General features: G+C 37.8%; 1 protein-coding gene across 1 annotated transcript in view; it reads left to right on the top strand.

The window, feature by feature from the left end:
• Window positions 1–18,828, top strand: part of GPC6 (glypican 6) — a gene marked incomplete at its 3' end in the record, with an annotated part of 887,239 nt that overhangs the window by 439,971 nt on the left and 428,440 nt on the right. Inside the window, exon 3 of the mRNA XM_081327646.1 lies at window positions 17,705–18,096. Within this exon, the coding sequence (XP_081183772.1) occupies window positions 17,705–18,096 (392 nt within the window). The remainder of the gene's footprint in view (window positions 1–17,704; window positions 18,097–18,828) is intronic.

Here is an 18,828-nt window from a genome sequence, read left to right as displayed (position 1 = left end):
TGCTTTATAGCTGAAACTACACATCTGTGGCCACCTCTGCAAGAAACGGTCATATAAGGTCTCTTCTTTTCCCCTGTTTAACATTTTGTGTGGAAAAGGGAATGACTGCACAGATGTTCTTCCCCGAATTCATGGGGGAGCAGAATTGCAACTGCTGGCATATTCCCAATTGCCAGAGCACCTGCTGCTTCTGGTTTCCCCAAATCCCCACATTTACTGTTAATAGCCAGGTTTAGACAAATGTTTCTCTAACATTCACATTGTGTTAAGCACAATTTAGCACATCAGTTTGGAAAGCTTTCCAAGAATAATTAATGAAAATTCATAGTATTTCCATGCATCAAGTTCATGAATTCCAAAAAACTGCACTGTTTTCCTCCTAGGTTGGGATAAATTTTAAAGACAGTTTCTAAACAATCCCTCCCTCTTATGTACATTCTACACACAAATTTCCCTAATGTACTTTTTTAAAAATTTTTGGAAAGCTGTATCAGTATATTCAAAGAGGTTTGGAAACCATAGGATAAAAATATTACTTTTTATTAATTTGGAAAATGCATGTTACAATAGAAGCAGAATAAATCAATAGCTTAGGGTTGACCCATGGAGTTCTTGGTATTTTCTGAGGTTGTTTGTTTGCTTGCAGAAATTATATTCCAATTCTCTAAGAGCTGTGGGGGCTTTGGGCACAAACAAATCAATTTTCTTTTCTTAAAGTCTTTCTTTAAGCTATGAACAAACGGAGACAAAGGTAAGACCGTGACTGAAGCCCTGGCAAGTAGACCAGTCCCATGGAAACTTTCTGGATAAATAGGGCATGGAAGATCACCCGCTAGTGGTCTGGATGGCTTCTCCTTGTAAGAATGTAGCTGATTTAGCACCAGGAGATTTAGCATGAGGAGACAACGGAAGACATCATGCTCTCCACCACAGTGGAAACTTTTAAGGGACCCTGGGTCAGTACATCTACATCATTTCCTAATCAGTTTCAGAAATAACTCCTGGAATTTACTATCTTGAGGCTATTAAAGAACTTCAAAATGACAAGTTTGCAAAGCCATGTGGTATTTCACTTCCAGAATTAAGAGGGGGGGGGGAATTAACTATAGGCTTACGAACATAATGAATTTCAAACAAACAGCAAAAAGCTAAATAAGATTTTAATCTAAGGAAGTTATAAATGAATTAAAGAATAAAATATTATTGGCACAAATATTAGAACTTTTGCTGGAAATAATTAAATAAATAAACAGCACCTTCATGGGAATTAAATTGTTTAGTCTTTTTTTTAAGTCACAGCAGAAATTCAAGCCTTTATGATTTCAGATACTACAGGGAACTAAAAATTCCAGGTATAAAAGGAAAAGAGAGAGAGGGAGAGGGAGAGGGGTGGGGAGAGAGAGAGATAGGCTTACCTTTTGTCTTTGATTAACATTGGGACCAAATGGCAGAAAGTGATATGACATTTGAAAAATTCCAGGAGTTATTTGAAGAATGGGGACAGAAACCAGCAACTACAATCTCAGCAATGATGTCTGCTTTTGTGGATGGATGTTAAACAAGAAGATACCGGTAATACTTTCAAAGATCTACACACAGGGGTGTCAAACTGCCGGCCCGCGGGCTGATTTCATCATACCAAAGCCACACCTACCTCATTGCCAGCAATGCAAAAAGAGTTGTGATATGTCATGACACCCATGATCTACAGGGTACAGAGCTGATCTAATACAGATATAGTAGAAGATAAACAAGATTTACATGGGTCAAAGTTAATAGTTAGCTTGTTGTGCAACCAGTAAATCCAGGCGGCCTTGGGAATAGAGATTAGTTTTAATCAGAAATAAGGGCTATCAGAACTAGGCTACAGAAATCCTGATGAGCAATAGATGAGAGCAAGCAGATAATCTGAGTGTAGCTTCTTCTTTTGTGGTTAATTGGTAATATTGATTATATAAATTGAGATATCAGTTTTACACATTTTAAAGAGAGAGTGAAAATTAGCAGAAAACTCAAGATTTCTTAGGCATGGTTGTTTTTATTTTCAAGTTAATCATTTGGAAGACTTCATAATGAAGATAATAATAAGGGTTCCTTTTGTGAATTGTAGAAGGTTACTGATTCACTGTTAACATGCCATTTACTAGAGGCTATATTGTTCTTGTAAAACAAAAAGTTATATTAAAGTAGCATTAAGGTTGTGGCTTAATCTCCACAGAAGCAAGAGTTTTAACAAGAAGTGTCTCTTATTCTCTATATAGGCAAAGGCTTGCTTATAGAAGGAGAAACATGTATGGGAAAGATTGTCTGCAAAGTTTAAACACAATGAATATGATTTCCTGCCTTGAAACATTCCCCCCATGTTAAAAGGGCTGAATTTCTATTTAATTAATTGTGTTGAATTTATATAAGGAGACTCCAGCCTTGTGGTGTACATTTCAAGTTTGGAGAACTTGTAAGTACTCTCACAAAATGGCTGTAGGGGTTGTCTATTCATATGACACAGCTGAATGAAATAGGAATGTTTGATTTTGAATTGCCCCATCTGAGGCTAAAACAGCCTGTCCCTGCTAGTTATATAATATATTGCCCCAGTATTAATCTATTGAAGCATATTGTGAAATTAAACTAAATAAAATGGCGTAAATTAGCTGATTGGTTTTTCACTAATCTAATTTAGCTGATGTGCAAATGAGACCAACCAGTTATAAAGAACCATTTACCCAAACTATTAATTATCTCTTCTGTGAGATGTTAGCACGATGTCCATTACCTCTGCCTTTTTCTGGATATACTTTAAACAATATTGAAAGAGCTTTTGTGGGGACATTGCAATCATAAACACCATTTTCCTTGTCCTTATGCTAACTTCCAAAATGTTCATAATAACATCAGAAAAAGGAAACAAATCATCTATATGTCTTCCAACAAAATGGATACCCATGCAACTTTATCAAAAAGTGCCTGACCACTCAACTCAGTATAGCACAATCAATGCAAGTTGTGAAAATTGTAACTTTGCATGTCAAAAATATCTCAGAAACCACCAACAGACTATTACAACCACATGGCATCAGCACAGCACAGAAACCAATTAAAGACCTTCAAAACATTCTAAGTAAACCAAAGAAAAAATACAGAAATCATTGCTAGAACATAGAGTGTAAGGACTGTAAAGAGCCACTAAGTAGGACTAACAGGCAGAAAACTGCAGAGTGCATTCATTAACACAGTCTAGCAATATAATTTCATAACACATGGACAGACTCAATCATAGTTTTAACTGGGAAACTAAGCATCCTAGATCAAGCAAAGTCCAAAAATGCCAGAGAATTTCTGAAAGCCTGACACTCTGACAAATTAGCCACCAACATGCACATAGAAATAAACAACATCTACATACTGCTCAAAAGAGACAGTCAAAAAGCCAAAAAGGAAGCAAAAAGACCTCCCCACCAGCAAGACCTCCCTTCCATATGAGTACAAATTAATACCAAAATTAACTCTAGACCAACAATTGCGAAGTAAACAGTACCCCAATGAAGAAACTACCAACACAGACAAACAAGCTAATAGTAAATAACAGCCCAATCAAGGAATCACCTAGACCAGGGGTCTTCAAACTTGGCCCTTTTATGACTTGTGGACTTCAACTTCCAGAATTCCCCAGCCAGGCATGGGCCAAGTTTGAAGACCCCTGACCTAGACCAGGGGTGTCAAACTGCCAGCTCGCAGGCCGGACGCATCATCAGGAAACCGCACCCATCCCATTGCCAGCAATGAAGAAAAAGCTCCAATATGTCGTGTGACGTTGCATGACGTTGCGAGTTTGACATGTCTGACCTAGACCATTCCAATCAACACTGACAGGGCAAGCTACTAAAGCAAACCTCACTCCCTTCTAGCACTGATGATGTTAACTAGTTTGGTAATGAAATGTCTCAAGAGAGACATTTCAAGCTCAGAGAGCACCATGGAACCCACAGTTCAACCCTGAACTACAGATATTCTCTTCTATTGATACTCTGTTGGTTTGTAACCTTCAATTGTATAAAACAGTGTGTCATTAGACAATTTTTGAAGCATGCCGCCTCAAATGGGCTAACATATACAATGCTGGGATCCATTACTCCCAAGGGAATAACATTTGGGAAAGTTGTGTCCACTTCAGCACTGTCAGATTACCATGGTGTGTGGGCAACCTCACAACAGGGAAGGTGGCAGGGAAGTTTGTAAGTTGCTCAGGTAATTTTCCCTCAGTTAAGCAAACTCTATAATAATAATAATAATAATAATAATAATAATAATAATAATAATAATAATAATAATAATAATAATAATGATGATGATGATGATGATGATGACTCGGTGACAATGAGAGTTCATTTGTAAGTATATCAACACCAGAGTCCTGGATTTTTCTATTAGATCTTTTCCTCTCAATTTAGTTGCCAGCTATATAATTGCACTTTGGCAACTGTCTAATTTATGTTTTTCAGCACTGCATTTTTAATACTTGAGGGGGGCACGCTTAACCTTTTTTTATTAAAAAAAGTTTGATTTTATCTATCTCTTTTAAGGCTGTCTTATCTCTAAAGCAGGGGTGTCAAACTCAATTTCATTGAGGGCTGCATCAGCATTGCGGTTGCCCTCAGGGGGCCGGGTGGGTATGGCCTGGGTGGGCGTGGCCTACTGGGTGGGCGTGGCTAGAGTGTGTATGGCCTACAGGGTGGGCGTGGCCAGCTCTACATCGTTGGCATCAAGGGTGCCTATGGGGGCCTGGGCAGGAGTGGGACAGATCTGAGGGTCTCTGGCAGAAGGAGGGTCTCTGGGCCAGGGCCAAGGCAGTGGGGGCCATTCCCTCACTGTTTCCAGGATGGCTTCGCGGGCCACATGAAACCACTTCGCGGGCCAGATCTGGCCCCCGGGCCTTGTGTTTGACATGTCTGCTCTAAAGAATAAGAGAGAGAGAGAGAGAGAGAGAGAGAGAGAGAGAGAGAGAGAGAGAGAGAGAGAGAGAGAGAGAGAGATAAATCCTCCCCACTACGGACCTCCTTACAACAGTGTTGAGCCTTCTCACACTCACATTTTGGGATTTAGGGGATGGATGCAAATTTGGGTGCATCTTAGAAAATAGTTGGTCATAGCAGGAGCTACCAGGCCACCACTAAAGAGCAGGAGGCAAGGCCAGAGAGGAAGTGTAGGATCTTTAACTTTCTGTTCTATTGGCTCAGCTGTCCACTACAGCTTCTATAGTGACAAAGTTTGGAGCATGGCTAGAGACCCTCCAGCTTAATATATTTAGCTCATGCAAGATATAAAGATTGTCAGTGAGAACTACAAATTAAGAGACGTCATTAACATGAAAGATTAAAAAATAAATACGGGAGGAAACAACAATGCTAGCTCACCAATCTATATTTAGCTTTTAAAAGGTTATATAAAAGTAATGCATATTATTATTCAATGTCAAGTTCATGGTGGTGAATTAGATTTTTTTTTTTTGCCTGGCAGGCTTCTGATAATTACCAGCTGTATAACTGATAGGCTTAGGAAAGCTTTCTCCTTACTGAGGATAGAAGCGCTATTGCATAGTTGGCCAGGAGAGATCGGTGGGAATTTTTGTGAAATTATTTTCAAGTAAGAATTCACCAGGTCTGCAAATTTCTACATAAATGGAGCATAACTAATTGAGTGGATTTAAAAAAAAACTGGCTAAATGCCAAATTGATAGATTTGTCCTCTAAAATCAAGCTCTAAAATCAACCAAAGAAAGGAAAACGAATATTAATTGGCTTAATATCATGTGGAAATGTACATTGTCTACACTGCAAGGTTTTAAAATGTACAAATAGCTTAAGATGATTGAACTCTCAGGACTATTGTGTAATTTGCCAGAGTTCCAATGCCTTGCAGGATAAAGCTGTCAAACATTCCAGTAGGTGTGTCTTTTGCCGTGAAGCTGTATGATTTCTCAGTGGATGAGATTTCAGTAAAAATTCCATTGAGCCCAAATTGTTAACATGATGTTTCCTCTTATTGCTTGGAGATAAAGCATGAGGATTTTATGAGCATATAACAGCAGCAATTATAATGAATAATTCTGTGCTGTCACATCTGTAGAAATGAGAGCCTATTTTATAGCGCCTCATAAATATGCCACTCTTATTATGTGCCTGAAATAAGGGTTTCCTATGTGGAGGTTTCCCTCACTAATAAGAGGATGGAGCATGCCAATTTCAGTCATTCACTCACAGCCCAACTCACCTCACAGGGTTGTTGTTGTTGGAGGAGGAGAAGAGGACTACTAGATAAGTTCACTAACCTGAGTTATTTATAAAAATAATAAAGGGCGTAAAAAATCTGAATCAATTGTGCAAAAAAAAACAACTTTGGTGCCACCTAATAAGTAGAAAATTATTTTAAAAATGAGTACCTGAGGAAAAAAAGTTATTCTTTTTTTTGCCAAGCTTTTTCAGAGAAAGCATTTAGTCATAATCAGAACTAATCTTTTTGTACTGTATTTTTTAAGAAAGTAACTATCCTCATGTATAGACATTGAAGACCACTTAAATATTAACCACAAATACATAAAATTATATCCAATCCGTTACAGGTCAGTGAAAATCTATTCTAATTTAAATGAGCCTAAGTGGAGTCAGTGTGGTAATGAGACAGGCTGGAAACTTTTGAAAGTGCCAGAGGCCAACAACTGAAAGATTTGTTTTTCCTCTGTTCTCTCCTAATTTGATATAGTTGGGGTATTGCTCAGAAGACAGGATTGGAAAGATGCACAGACACACATCCCACCACGTCCCCTCCCCACATTGGCAAATTATCTGTCAAGCGACCCATGAACAAAATCAGGATTGAGTTGCCCTTTGAAATAAACCTATTTGAATGTTATTATCTCCAGAGCACCTTGTGTCTCTAATCTCCTGAAAGGTTAGAATTCCATCCATCAGAGCAAGATTAGAAGCCCAGCTGATGGCTGTGTTTGATGATAATTGAATGCAGCAGTTGAGGCCAGAAGAAGGCAAGTCATTACATCAGTCATTAAGAAGAAAATTAGGTAAACAAACAGATTTTGGGGGCGAAACAAACCTCTCCAAACTGATCCCTTGGATCCCTGAATTCCCATGGCAAACCCCCCCCCCCCACACACAAAGAGATCTCTGTCCCTAGATATATTAAACTTCTGCAATAGTTTAATTATTCTAGATTATTGCTCCTCTTCAGAACCTCTTTCCCACCTAAAAGTACACTGTTTATCAGACTCAGAATACTACCAGTATGTTGCCTAAGCTCTTCTTGAAATGGTAATGATTTTTAGGACTATTTGTAAGGCAGCAGGTGATGAGAAAAGACATTTATATATATATAAAAAATCAAGCTTGAAAGATACACACATTCAGTATTCTCAGTAAAAAAATAAGGTAATTGATACAAAAGCATTTGGTTGATGGCTGCTGAAAAGAAGGTGTTTGATATTAACAGGAAAATCAAACACTGCCTGTTAAATTACAGTTCACTCTTTCTGTTTATGATGATAATTTGTCCATGCATGTGTCTTAGGAAACTGGTCATGGTGGGATTTTTGTTCTTAAACCATCAATGTTGAATTAAAGATGTGGATAAAATCAGCAGTTGCAGCTGTTTGATGGCATCTAATGTTACAGAACTGAGGTGTGATGCTTGCTACTCTTTCAGAATAACCTTAAATGAATGGCATTATTATTATTATTTATTATTTATTGCATTTATATACCGCCCTTTCCCTGAGGACATTCCTGAACATCCCATTGATTTTTTTTTAAAAAAAGGTGAAAAGAGAGGTATTCCAAGGGATTAAAATGCCTGCAGCTGAATCAGTTTGCTTTTGTAAATTGCTCATTGGATTCCTGGCAAACTCCCAGCTTTCTTGTGTTTTGTCTATTCATGTGAGAGACTGCAAATGCATATGGCACACAAAGAAAAAAACAACCAACAGCCCTTGAAGCCACTGCCAATGAATGAGAGAGGTCATTGGCCAGAAAACACTCTCAGGCCTCTGGAAGACTTTGGAGTTTGAAGTTTGAATCTTCTTGTATTTCAGTTTGGCTAAACTATTCTGGAATGTTTTGAGGACAGAATCGAGGCCTGTGTGCTTAGGTGTATCTTGCAATGCCACTTCAGACCCATTATACTCTGCAGGCCTAAAAACATCAAAGCTTAGGCTTTAGAGGAAGTGTCAGCTCTCCTTGACACCCCCATTCCACATTCATTGATTCTTCCTATCAGGCAGTGGTTTCCAGTCTTTTTGAGCAAAGATATGCTTCCAGTCTAGAGATAAAGAAAGCTATAGATGATTCTTCACTTGGATCATAAGGTATATATCCTATTACTGCCTAGGGCAGGCACTAAGAACAGAAAATCTGGCCAAGGATTCTTCCTCTCTTTGTCTCTACCCTTTTTCTCTTGATTGAAATACTGACCCTCCTAGGATCTCCACCTCCATGCTCCACAATTTCCACCTCTTTCTTACAAAAAGAATAAAGTTTTTCCTACTTCTCTTCTCCTTCTCTCCACTATGAGAAGGTAAACCTCAGAGAAGCATATTTTCCATTGATGTCTGTAAATTTCTTAATACATTTGTGTGTAGGTACTGTTGATGGGCTTGGTTCTGCTGAGGTTTTTGCCTCTTGCACTCCATCACAACACAAGCATGGCCTGGCAACATCTGATTCCCTACCATGATCTTCTGACATTGTCTTCAGTCAGCCCAATGCACAAGTGAGCCAACCTTAAGTCAGTCTTGGCAATATTAGAGTTAATCTTTTTCCTCTTCCTTCTTCTTTCATTTTGTAGACACAGCCTCAAAACATGACATTAAGTTTTATCAACAAATACTTTATAGCAGGGGTCTTCAAACTTGGCCCTTTTATGACTTGTGGACTTCAACTCCCAGAATTCCTCAGCCAACATGCCTGGCTGAGCAATTCTGGGAGTTGAAGTCCACAAGTCATAAAAGGGCCAAGTTTGAAGACTCCTGCTTTATAGTGTTGATAAAAGTTAATGTTGGTTACTTGGCAGTGACTAGAAGCAGAGAGAGTGCAGGGATTGGTAGAAGGATAACAAAATTCATTCAGATCCAAGAATAGTTGGAGAACACCTCAATTCTACCATTAGGAAAAGGCTTGCAGGCATTCACAGATCCCAGTTGTGAGATTTAAAAACCCAAAATTTGATACTCACAACTCGAAGACAAGTCTGGTTAATAAAAACAAAGATTTATTGGAAAAAAAAATGAAAATAAAAGAAAGGAAAAGCATTTGCAAACGTGGCCTCTTAGACCCTTCCCAAATTGGACTGAGTTCAAAGAGCGCACTGAGCAAGTTTCAAAGTAGGCATTTTATACTCTTTCACGATACACGCCACCCCTAAGAAGCTTAAGTCATTCTTTGAAGTTGTTTCCTATTTCTAAAGGGGTCCTTCTGACCATTTCCGTCTGACAATTTCTGTGCGTTCATTATGATCTTATCTAGATCTTATCTTGTTTACTTGTAATTTCCACCTTGGTTGTAATTTCCACCTTGGGCCGATGTTCCTGTCTCTCGGAAGCTTTTAGCAATTCATTGCTGATTACCATTTGTGAGTCACTTTGCCTGGGCAGGAAACAGTTAGCCTCACACATTGGTGTTACATTTTATACAATTCATTTATAAAAGAATAAAGTTTATTGTTTCCTTCACAGTGAATTAACTGGAAAATTCCAGCTAGGATTATTTCAACTTTTTCGCTCCAGTCATTGCTTTCAGATGCTTCCAACTCTGGTTATTTTGCACTTTTTTTTTCAGGACAGAGTGGTCAAGCAGTGCTGTTGCTGCTGAGAGATCTTGAAACTTAGTGAACTTTAAAGCTTCCTCCTTCCATTATATATTCAAGATGGACAGTGATTAATGTTTATATGTTGCTTATATGTAAGGGTATAGGTCTATACATATGTTGTACATAGTACTGTATTTTTCGGACCATAAGACGCACCGGACCATAAGACGCACCCAGTTTTTAGAGCAGGAAAACAAGAAAAAAAATTCTTTCTCCTTCTCTCTCTCTCCCTCTCTTTCTCTCTCTCTCTTTCTCTCCCTCCCTCTCCCATTGTCCCTTCCTTCCTTCCTTCCTTCCTTCCTTCCTTCCTTCCTTCCTTCCTTCCTTCCTTCCTTCCTTCTTTCCTTCCTTCCTTCCTTCCTTCCTTCCTTCCTTCCTTCCTTCCTTCCTTCCTTCCTTCCTTCCTTCCTTCCTTCCCTCCCTCTTTGTCCTTCCCTCTCTGCATTAGAGCAGTACCCGTGGAGGCGGCCGTGCAGCCTGGCTTTCTCTTGCAGAAAGCAAGCTGAAACGGAGTGAGGGAGATTGCCAGAAATGCGAATCAGCCGATCTCGCGCTCCTGCAAACTCCCTCGCTCGGTTTCAGCTTCCCTTGCTACAAGAGAAAGCAAGCTGAAACCGAGTGAGGGAGATTGCCAGAAATGCGAATCGGCTGATCTCATGCTCCTGCAAACTCCCTTGCTCGGTTTCAGCTTCCCTTGCTACAAGAGAAAGCAGGCTGAAACGAGGCAGATTGCAGCAGTGCGAGATCAGCCGATTCGCATTCCTGCCAATCTCCCTCACTCCGTTTCAGCCTGCTTTCTCTTGTAGCAAGGGAAGCTGAAACCGAGCGAGGGAGAGTGCAGGAGTGTGAGATCGGCGTTTCTCAGCACGTGCCGATTCGTGCTCCACTTGCAGAGGTTGGGGCTGGGCATACGGATCACCTTCGGACCATAAGACGCACCCTCGTTTCCCCCCCCACTTTGGGGGGAAAAAGTGCATCTTATGGTCCGAAAAATACGGTATGTTTAAATGTGTGTTATGTATGTGTACACTTTGAGAGCAAGCAACTAATTTCATTTTTAAAGTTTGTTGTGCCCACAGTAAAAAATGACAATAAAGGTTATCTATCTATCTATCTATCTATCTATCTATCTATCTATCTATCTATCATCTATCATCTACCTACAATTTCAACAAATGGTTTTTCTGAAGATGCCCAATGTTATGTACACTGCATAACTTCACACTCTATGTAAGATACTGAGTAATAAAAACCTCACCTCTTTAGGTGGGGGAGGATATCCAGCCCTCTGATAAAAAATTACATTCGAGGAAGGTGTTAAAGAACATCCCTAATCTTCAACATGAATTAATTAACTACAAATCTAAAAATACACTATTTTTTAAAAAATAACAGTTATTTAAAATAAGTTAGGAAGTTGGCTATCTATTGCCTCGATCACTTCCTAGAATCCAAGAACATTTTTTTAAGCCTTGGATTTTTACATAACATCAGACCACTAGATCAGGGGTGTCGAACTGCCGGCCCATGGGCCGGATGTGTCATGCAGAAGCCACGCCCACCCCATTGCCAGCAATGGCAAAATTGTCCCTACACGTTGCACAACGTCACGTGACGTTGCAAATTTGACATGTCTGCACTAGATTGTAGAAAAAATAAGCACTGTGGTAGGGAGAGTCTACTCAATTTAAACTTCTGTTTCCAAATGCATAGGACAGTTTGAAAAAGCAAGTCAATTAGAAAATAGATTGGAAAGATATTGATGAGAGTGTACCCTCTAGCATGCCTTAAATCCAATATGACAACAGTTTGTAGACATGTGAATGGCAAGTACCCAGAACATCTGGTTGTGGCTACAGAGACTGGTCATTATGTGATGCAACCAGGTGGTTATTGCATGCTAACATAGATGGCTAAACCTTACTTGTTCTTGCAGGTTCCTTTGAATGTTCCCTAAAAATATGTCACATTGTATGGATTTCTGAAACAGAAACTGGCTTGAGTGTTGTTGTTTTTTTTAAAAAAAAATGCTTAGCAGAATACTCAGTGACTGACTCATATTTGGGAATAGGGTATTCACGAACACTGTTACTGTTTTCATCTGGCAAATATTTGCATTTAATCTGCATTCTCTATTTAAATACACATTGGTCTATGTAAATGAGATGGTTGTGTGATGTAAACAAGGGTATGGGGTAGAATAGCTAAATAAGATATGTATGTTTTTAACTACACACTGCTTTCTGATTACAGGTTTTTAAGGATCCTTTTTTTCTCTTACTATCTGTAAAAGAAATCTACTTTAATCCACTTTCTGTGTGCCCCTGCTTTTGATTTTTCTTTTTTATAGTAGATGAATATTTTAAAATATAATCCCTGACCTGGTAATTCATTATTCTGTTTTATTGATCTAGAACAGGTGTCAGCATAACATACTATTAATCAATTGGATGTTATCATCATGGTTAACTCTGGGATGGAGGATTTCTACTAATTAAAATGCAGCTTAACTTGCTAGTTAAAAAGCAAATATGAATTAAATGCTATTTAGCTATTTAGGAAAGTAACAGGTGCCTAATGAAATTATACCTGTATCACTAAAAGTGACAACTGTATTTTAGATACTAAACTAACTGAACAGTGTAATTTCATAATGAAGCCTAATATTATATTGCTTAATGGGAACACACACTTAATTATATGCTTGGTAAAAGCAGCAGCACTTAACATTTATGGCCATGTAGGGGACAATAAAATTACTACATTCTGTTGATTTTCTTTTCTTTCTTTCTTTAACTAATACAGAAACAAGTCTGCAATTAGTTGGCACTTATTATTTTATATGTCTTGAGGCAAGATGGTGGAGATGGGCTACAAGTTAACATTGCATTAATAGATACCATTAATAGATTTATTTCACTGAATGAGGCTGTCGTTAAGCAAGAACTGTTTGTATTGACAAATACTGTATGACCCTGGTTTACCTCTTGTTTTTCATTATCCTTTTGTGATTGCAGAAAAAGAAGGCTATTCAGATATGAGAGAGAGAGAGAGAGAGAGAGAGAGAGAGATGGGCATATATATATATATGCATGTTTGTTTATGCATATAGGTCAGCATTTATGTATGTGTCTAAGTAGCTGTGTGTGGGTATGTACAGCTGTTTGTTAATATACTATATATAGAGAGATATCTATATACAATCAAAACCAGAGAAAGAAAAAAAGAAAGAAAGGAAAAGAGAAAGAAAGGAAGGAAGGAAGGAAGGAAGGAAGGAAGGAAGGAAGGAAGGAAGGAAGGAAGGAAGGAAGGAAAGAAGGAAGGAAGAATGAATTTTATAAGAGAGTAATTCTTGTAGGGTCTTTATATTCCACAGAATCAACTCACAGCAGCCACAATCTTACTGTCTTTGCTTAGACATTTCACTGAATTTAACATGTTTGAGGACAAATGAGTATAAAGTTGTTGACATGGTTTCCTTTCCTCCTCAGGGCTTTTTTTAATGTAATAAATCCAGACTAAAGGAACACAAACATAGCTGCTACTAAAGCTTTTAAACTGCCCAGAGTGTGAATGATCATTGTCTTGAATGAAACAGAACATAGATTGTAATCCACTGATGTGTCAATAATGCTACCGAGTACTTCCTACAACATGCTGGAGCCATAATTATAAGAGAAAGGAAGAGGACTTTACAGCGGTCCCTGAGTTGACTCAGTCATAATGATTTATTGCATGGTTCACATATCTGGCTTCAGTTAAAAAGTTCAAATTATTTAAATATTTACAAAAGGCAAATGGTTAAAAATGTTCTCAAGGATCCCGGGTTAATTTTTTTCAAATATCACACTTAAATTAGTCTTCCCTAGCATTATGAAAATGTAGGAATACAACTGTTGCAATCCCCAACCAACAAGTTTTCTGGCGCAAGAGGAGTTCCAGTCCATTGCATAAGAAGGGGAACAGATTTACAACCACTTCTTTGTGCAGATTTAGATCTGCATAGTTAGCCATGCACTACAATTCATTTACTCTCTGAATTATATTTTTACCCTGACCTTGTGGGAACACATTCAGTATTTGCAGAAGTGGATGTTCAAAAGGCAGATTTTAAAATAAGTACCGTAAGTTTCCTATCACATGAATGAAATGTATTTGTTTTGGGGGGGAAAAAGCTGGGTTTGGCTTCAGTTGTGGTTGCCTCCAGCATGGCACCTGCCAACCAGCCCTTTTAATGTGGTTTCATTGTCATGTGGTTCCAAAGCTTAAGAATGAAGTGCATGATTTAAAAATGTGTGTGTGTGTGTGATAATCACAAAAGTCTAAAATGTATTCCAATATTCACATCTGTACCAAAATAGAATTTGCCCAACGGTTTATTTTCCTTTCAAGGTTTTTGTCAAATACCTTTAGCAAACCTTCATTTATTTTGCAATAAGAATCATAAGCAATCAGTTTGTGCTTTATATTTATATCATGGTATTTGGCCCATGAATATTAATCTTGTTCTCCACCTATGCATTGCAGTCACTTAGATTAAATGGTACATCATGCTGTTCAGGTGTATTGATATCTATGGGCCAAAGGTTGCCTCCCCCCCTCCTCCTCCTCCTCCTCCTCCTCTTCCTCCTCCTTCTCCTCCTCCTCCTCCTCCTCCCTTTTTCCTTTCTGACAACTGGAGAAGAAAAGCACCAATTAACACATTGTAAACAGCATGTTTGGAACTGGGTGATAATATTGATCCTTTCTTTACTATTTTACAACTAAATTTCCTGGGAAAAGCTCCCAAGAAGCTAAAAACCTCTGAATGTGAATAGAAGTGGTGTTTTAATTTCTATGGGGGACAGAAATACACAGTATTGAAATGGAAATAATATAAAACTACTGTTTTGAAATTTGAGAACTGAGATAATTGTTAAGATTTGAGGTGAAATATAAGAAATCAATCCTTTGTTTTAAGAGTGGGAAATGGATTTTGAGTGACATCTAGTGGTGGATCTGAGTACAGCACTATAACTAGCTTCCTGCCTGCTTGGTGATTTATTATTTTTTTATTTTATTTTATTTTAATTCCATTTATATCCCGCCCTTCTCTGAAGACTCAGGGCGGCTTACAAGCTTAGCAGTAGCCTTCATTCTATGTATATGCCTGCTTATTAGGGCTTTCACACGCACCCCAAGTGGTATTATTACAAAGTCAGCTTAATTGCCCCCAACAATCTGGGTCCTCATTTTACCTACCTCGGAAGGATGGAAGGCTGAGTCAACCTTGAGCCTGGTGGGATGCGAACCTGCAATAATTGCAGGCAGCTGGTGTTACTTAAGGAGGCATTAGCTCACTGCTCCACCAAGGCTCTTTTTTACATGCTTGAAAGCTAAACATGCAAGAAAAAAAATTACCGTCCCTGTAGGAGAACAGCTGGCAAAAAAGGAAAATATTTTGGCATACTTATCACCTTGACCTTGTTAGATTATAAACATCCACTGAGCTTGAACTTTGAATCTTAAGAGCTAATGAAAGAGAAAGAAAAATGTAACTTTTGATTATGTCTGGCTGGGAGAGACTTTTGAGCTGTTTTCAGGGAAGTTGAACACTTTGAACATTGTGAATTATAATCTTGCCTGAATGACAATTTTTGGATGCCTGAGACAAAAGATCATTATAAAATACTACTTTTGGGACTGGACCTGTACTCTATAATCTATTGTATTATAAAGGCTGCATATAAAAACCAGAAAGCTAGAGGAAGCTTTGTTCTATTCTTACTGAGGCTAGAGATATTATAGGATCTCCAGGAATTATATCTCGAGAAAAAACAAATACCTTTCAGAAGGAAATATACTCTATGCTACAACTAATTCACCAAACAATTGTTGCATACAAAGAGGACATAAAAAGAAACCACAGTGTGACTAAAAATAATTTAGATAATGTAAATGAGCAAATCTCCAAATTAAATCTACAACTAGAAAGTTCCCAGACAATGACTACAAAGTATAAACAAACAATCCAGAGGTTGGAAGATGAAGCAGAGGAAATGGACCTAGAAACAGAAGAGTTGAAAGAAGGGAAATATAAACTACTTGTCAATGCTGCAAACATTGGATGTTTTTGCTCTGACAATATAAGCGGCAGCCTTTTCCTTTAACCTGTTTTGCTTTGAATTAAATGAAACTTGTTGGGGGGAGAGAATGCTACCCCGGTTGTTTTAATAAGATAAGGAATGGTGCGCTATAGAATGGAAGCGAAACTTTACATGTTAAACTAATTGGAGAATGTGATTTATGATGTTTAAATTAAGGGAGGGAAGTGTGTTTGATACAATGTTTTCAGGGGGGATAATTCAGATTTTAGCATCCCATTCATGCCGTGCTGATGCGTTGTTCTCATTATATAGACTTTTTAGAATAAACGATGCCTGTAGATTCTTTGAACTGTTTCATTAGTTGGAACCTTGACATCATGCCAAAATCTGAATTCTCCTCCCCTGAACACATCATATCAAATACAATTCCTTCCCTTAAGTCCAAAGATAAATTACTTTAGCTCTTAAGAAAACTGGATCTTCAGGAGCTAACTGTGACCCCCAAAATAAGTTATGTGAATAGTTCCTTAGTTTTAGGCTGGTTGAGGTAGGCATGCCATTATCTAAATAATTCCTTCATATTTGGCACTCAGAATGTCAAGAATTCAGTATCTAAGGAGTAGAGTTACTCTACTCTCAGTGCTTAAATGAGTCTTTGAAATATAAATGAAACAGCTTTTATAATAGTTTCTTTAAAACATATTTAGCATTTAAAGCTATGGATATTTGATTTTGCAGTCTCATGAGAAATCCAGTGCTATTTTAATGTGTTTTCTAAGGAAATACTTTGAAGTTCCAATCTAAGGCTCTTTTGCAATGTACTGTACATTTACCTGCCCCAATAGAAGCAAAGCTAAGTACTGTAGGGTTATCAGAATATTTTTTTTTAAAAAAAGTGCAAAGGTAAATATAATTATAATACTAAACCATACATCTTCATCATAGCGATCCATTAAAGCAAGAAGTAATGCATTAACTGTTTTTATTGTTGAGACAGTATTTTTGGTATTCATATGAAGAACATAAGTCTAATCCGCTTAATCCAGTTTTCCCTTTACTTTGATCTTTAAGGATTAAAATCTTTGGAACAGTTTAGGTTTTTAAGGTCAATTATTTTATCCAGTTAGGCAATTATTTTAGCTTTTGTTTAGTCCCTGATGGCAGCCTTTGTTTATATTTGCAATATTTTATTGTTTCCATTTTGGATTTGTTTTGATTAATAATATTTATTATGTGAGTTATGTCAAGCTTGGACAAATTATTATACCACAGCAATACCACAGTATTTTTTATATAAGAGGCATTTTATACCCATTGGGGGCTCTAGTTTCCTGAATTTATTCAATTGTTAATTCTGATTAGTGCATCTTAAGATTCTAGACCTAAGCGTCTATTCCATAGTTTAATTGTGTTTTATATGAAGTATTACTTCCTTTAATTGGCCTAAATATTGGCCCATTTATCATAATAATTATTGGATTAAATGTACCATAATCTGGACTCTAATATTACTGGATTAAAAAAAAAGCTTTACCATTTTTAAATTTCTACACACTTATGCATATTATACATCCCTCTCATGTTTCCCTCTATTCTCCTTTTATTCCAAGTTAAGTTGAAAAATAACCACACGTTCCCCGTTTCCCTTCACCATTTAGGTTGCCCTTTTCTATTCTTACTACTCTTGTTATTGCTGTTATTGGATTATTTCCTCATCCATATGCTTATTATTTTTTTCTTTCTTTGTGTAGAGTTTTTCCGAGAGCTCCTGGAGAATGCAGAAAGATCCTTAAATGATATGTTTGTGCGAACATATGGTATGCTGTACATGCAGAATTCAGAAGTATTCCAGGATCTCTTTATAGAACTAAAACGCTATTACACGGGAGGCAATGTGAACTTGGAGGAGATGTTGAATGACTTCTGGGCCCGTCTATTAGAGCGAATGTTCCAGCTCATAAACCCCCACTATCATTTCTCTGAGGACTATCTAGAGTGCGTAAGCAAATACACAGACCAGCTTAAGCCTTTCGGAGACGTACCCAGGAAACTCAAGGTTCAGGTGACGAGAGCTTTCATCGCGGCAAGGACCTTTGTTCAGGGACTGACCGTGGGCAGAGAAGTTGCTAACAGGGTATCTAAGGTAATCAAAATTATTTCTTTTTGTTGCCAGATCTTTCTTTTCTGTTGCTGTCCTGGAGACTCAGGCTTCTATGGGCTTTCATTTATGGTGTGCAGCTTTCCATCGATGTCAACCTTACGACTTGCAGGGAAGTTTGTTGGGGAGTGAATAATTGTAGTATGTTTCCTTTCCTTTGGACTATGTCAAAAATGATAGCGGTATTGCCAAGTTTCTTGCTTAAGACAGGAATGGTGGGTCAATCTTCATTTGGTATTCAGAAAGAGGCCAGCCTGCTAGCCCTTCATCTCTTCCCTATAATTCTTGGTCCTTCATAGAATATATAAATACACACAAAAAGCAAGAATCTATAGGATTTATTAGTGCTGGTACTTTGACAAATAATGATATATTGTACTTTTAATATTACATACAGCTAGCATGAGAGGAAGTTATACTGTCAAAAAGTCAAATTGTGATAGAAAATACGTCATAATAGATATCTCATATTGCTGCTTTTTAATATTATGTTCGAAGCTAAATAGTGATGATAAGAATGGCAAAGGGGCAGTTGCTTGTGCTCATGCTATTTATTACACTAAAAATCCACAAGAAACTAAGGCTTTTCTTGAGCAAGCCCTAGTAGCTGAGGTCCTTCATTGTGAACTACAGTACATCATTATGGTTGGGAATTCAGAAATATTTTTAAAAATTATCTCCTGCAGGGACGGAGGATCTATTCTTTCCATATATTGC

This window comes from Vipera berus, assembly GCF_964194415.1.
Source record: "Vipera berus genome assembly, chromosome: 4".
Classification (NCBI taxonomy): Eukaryota; Metazoa; Chordata; class Lepidosauria; order Squamata; family Viperidae; genus Vipera; species Vipera berus.
The sequence above is the reverse complement of the archived record's forward strand: the minus strand, read 5'-3'. Positions and strand labels throughout refer to the sequence as shown.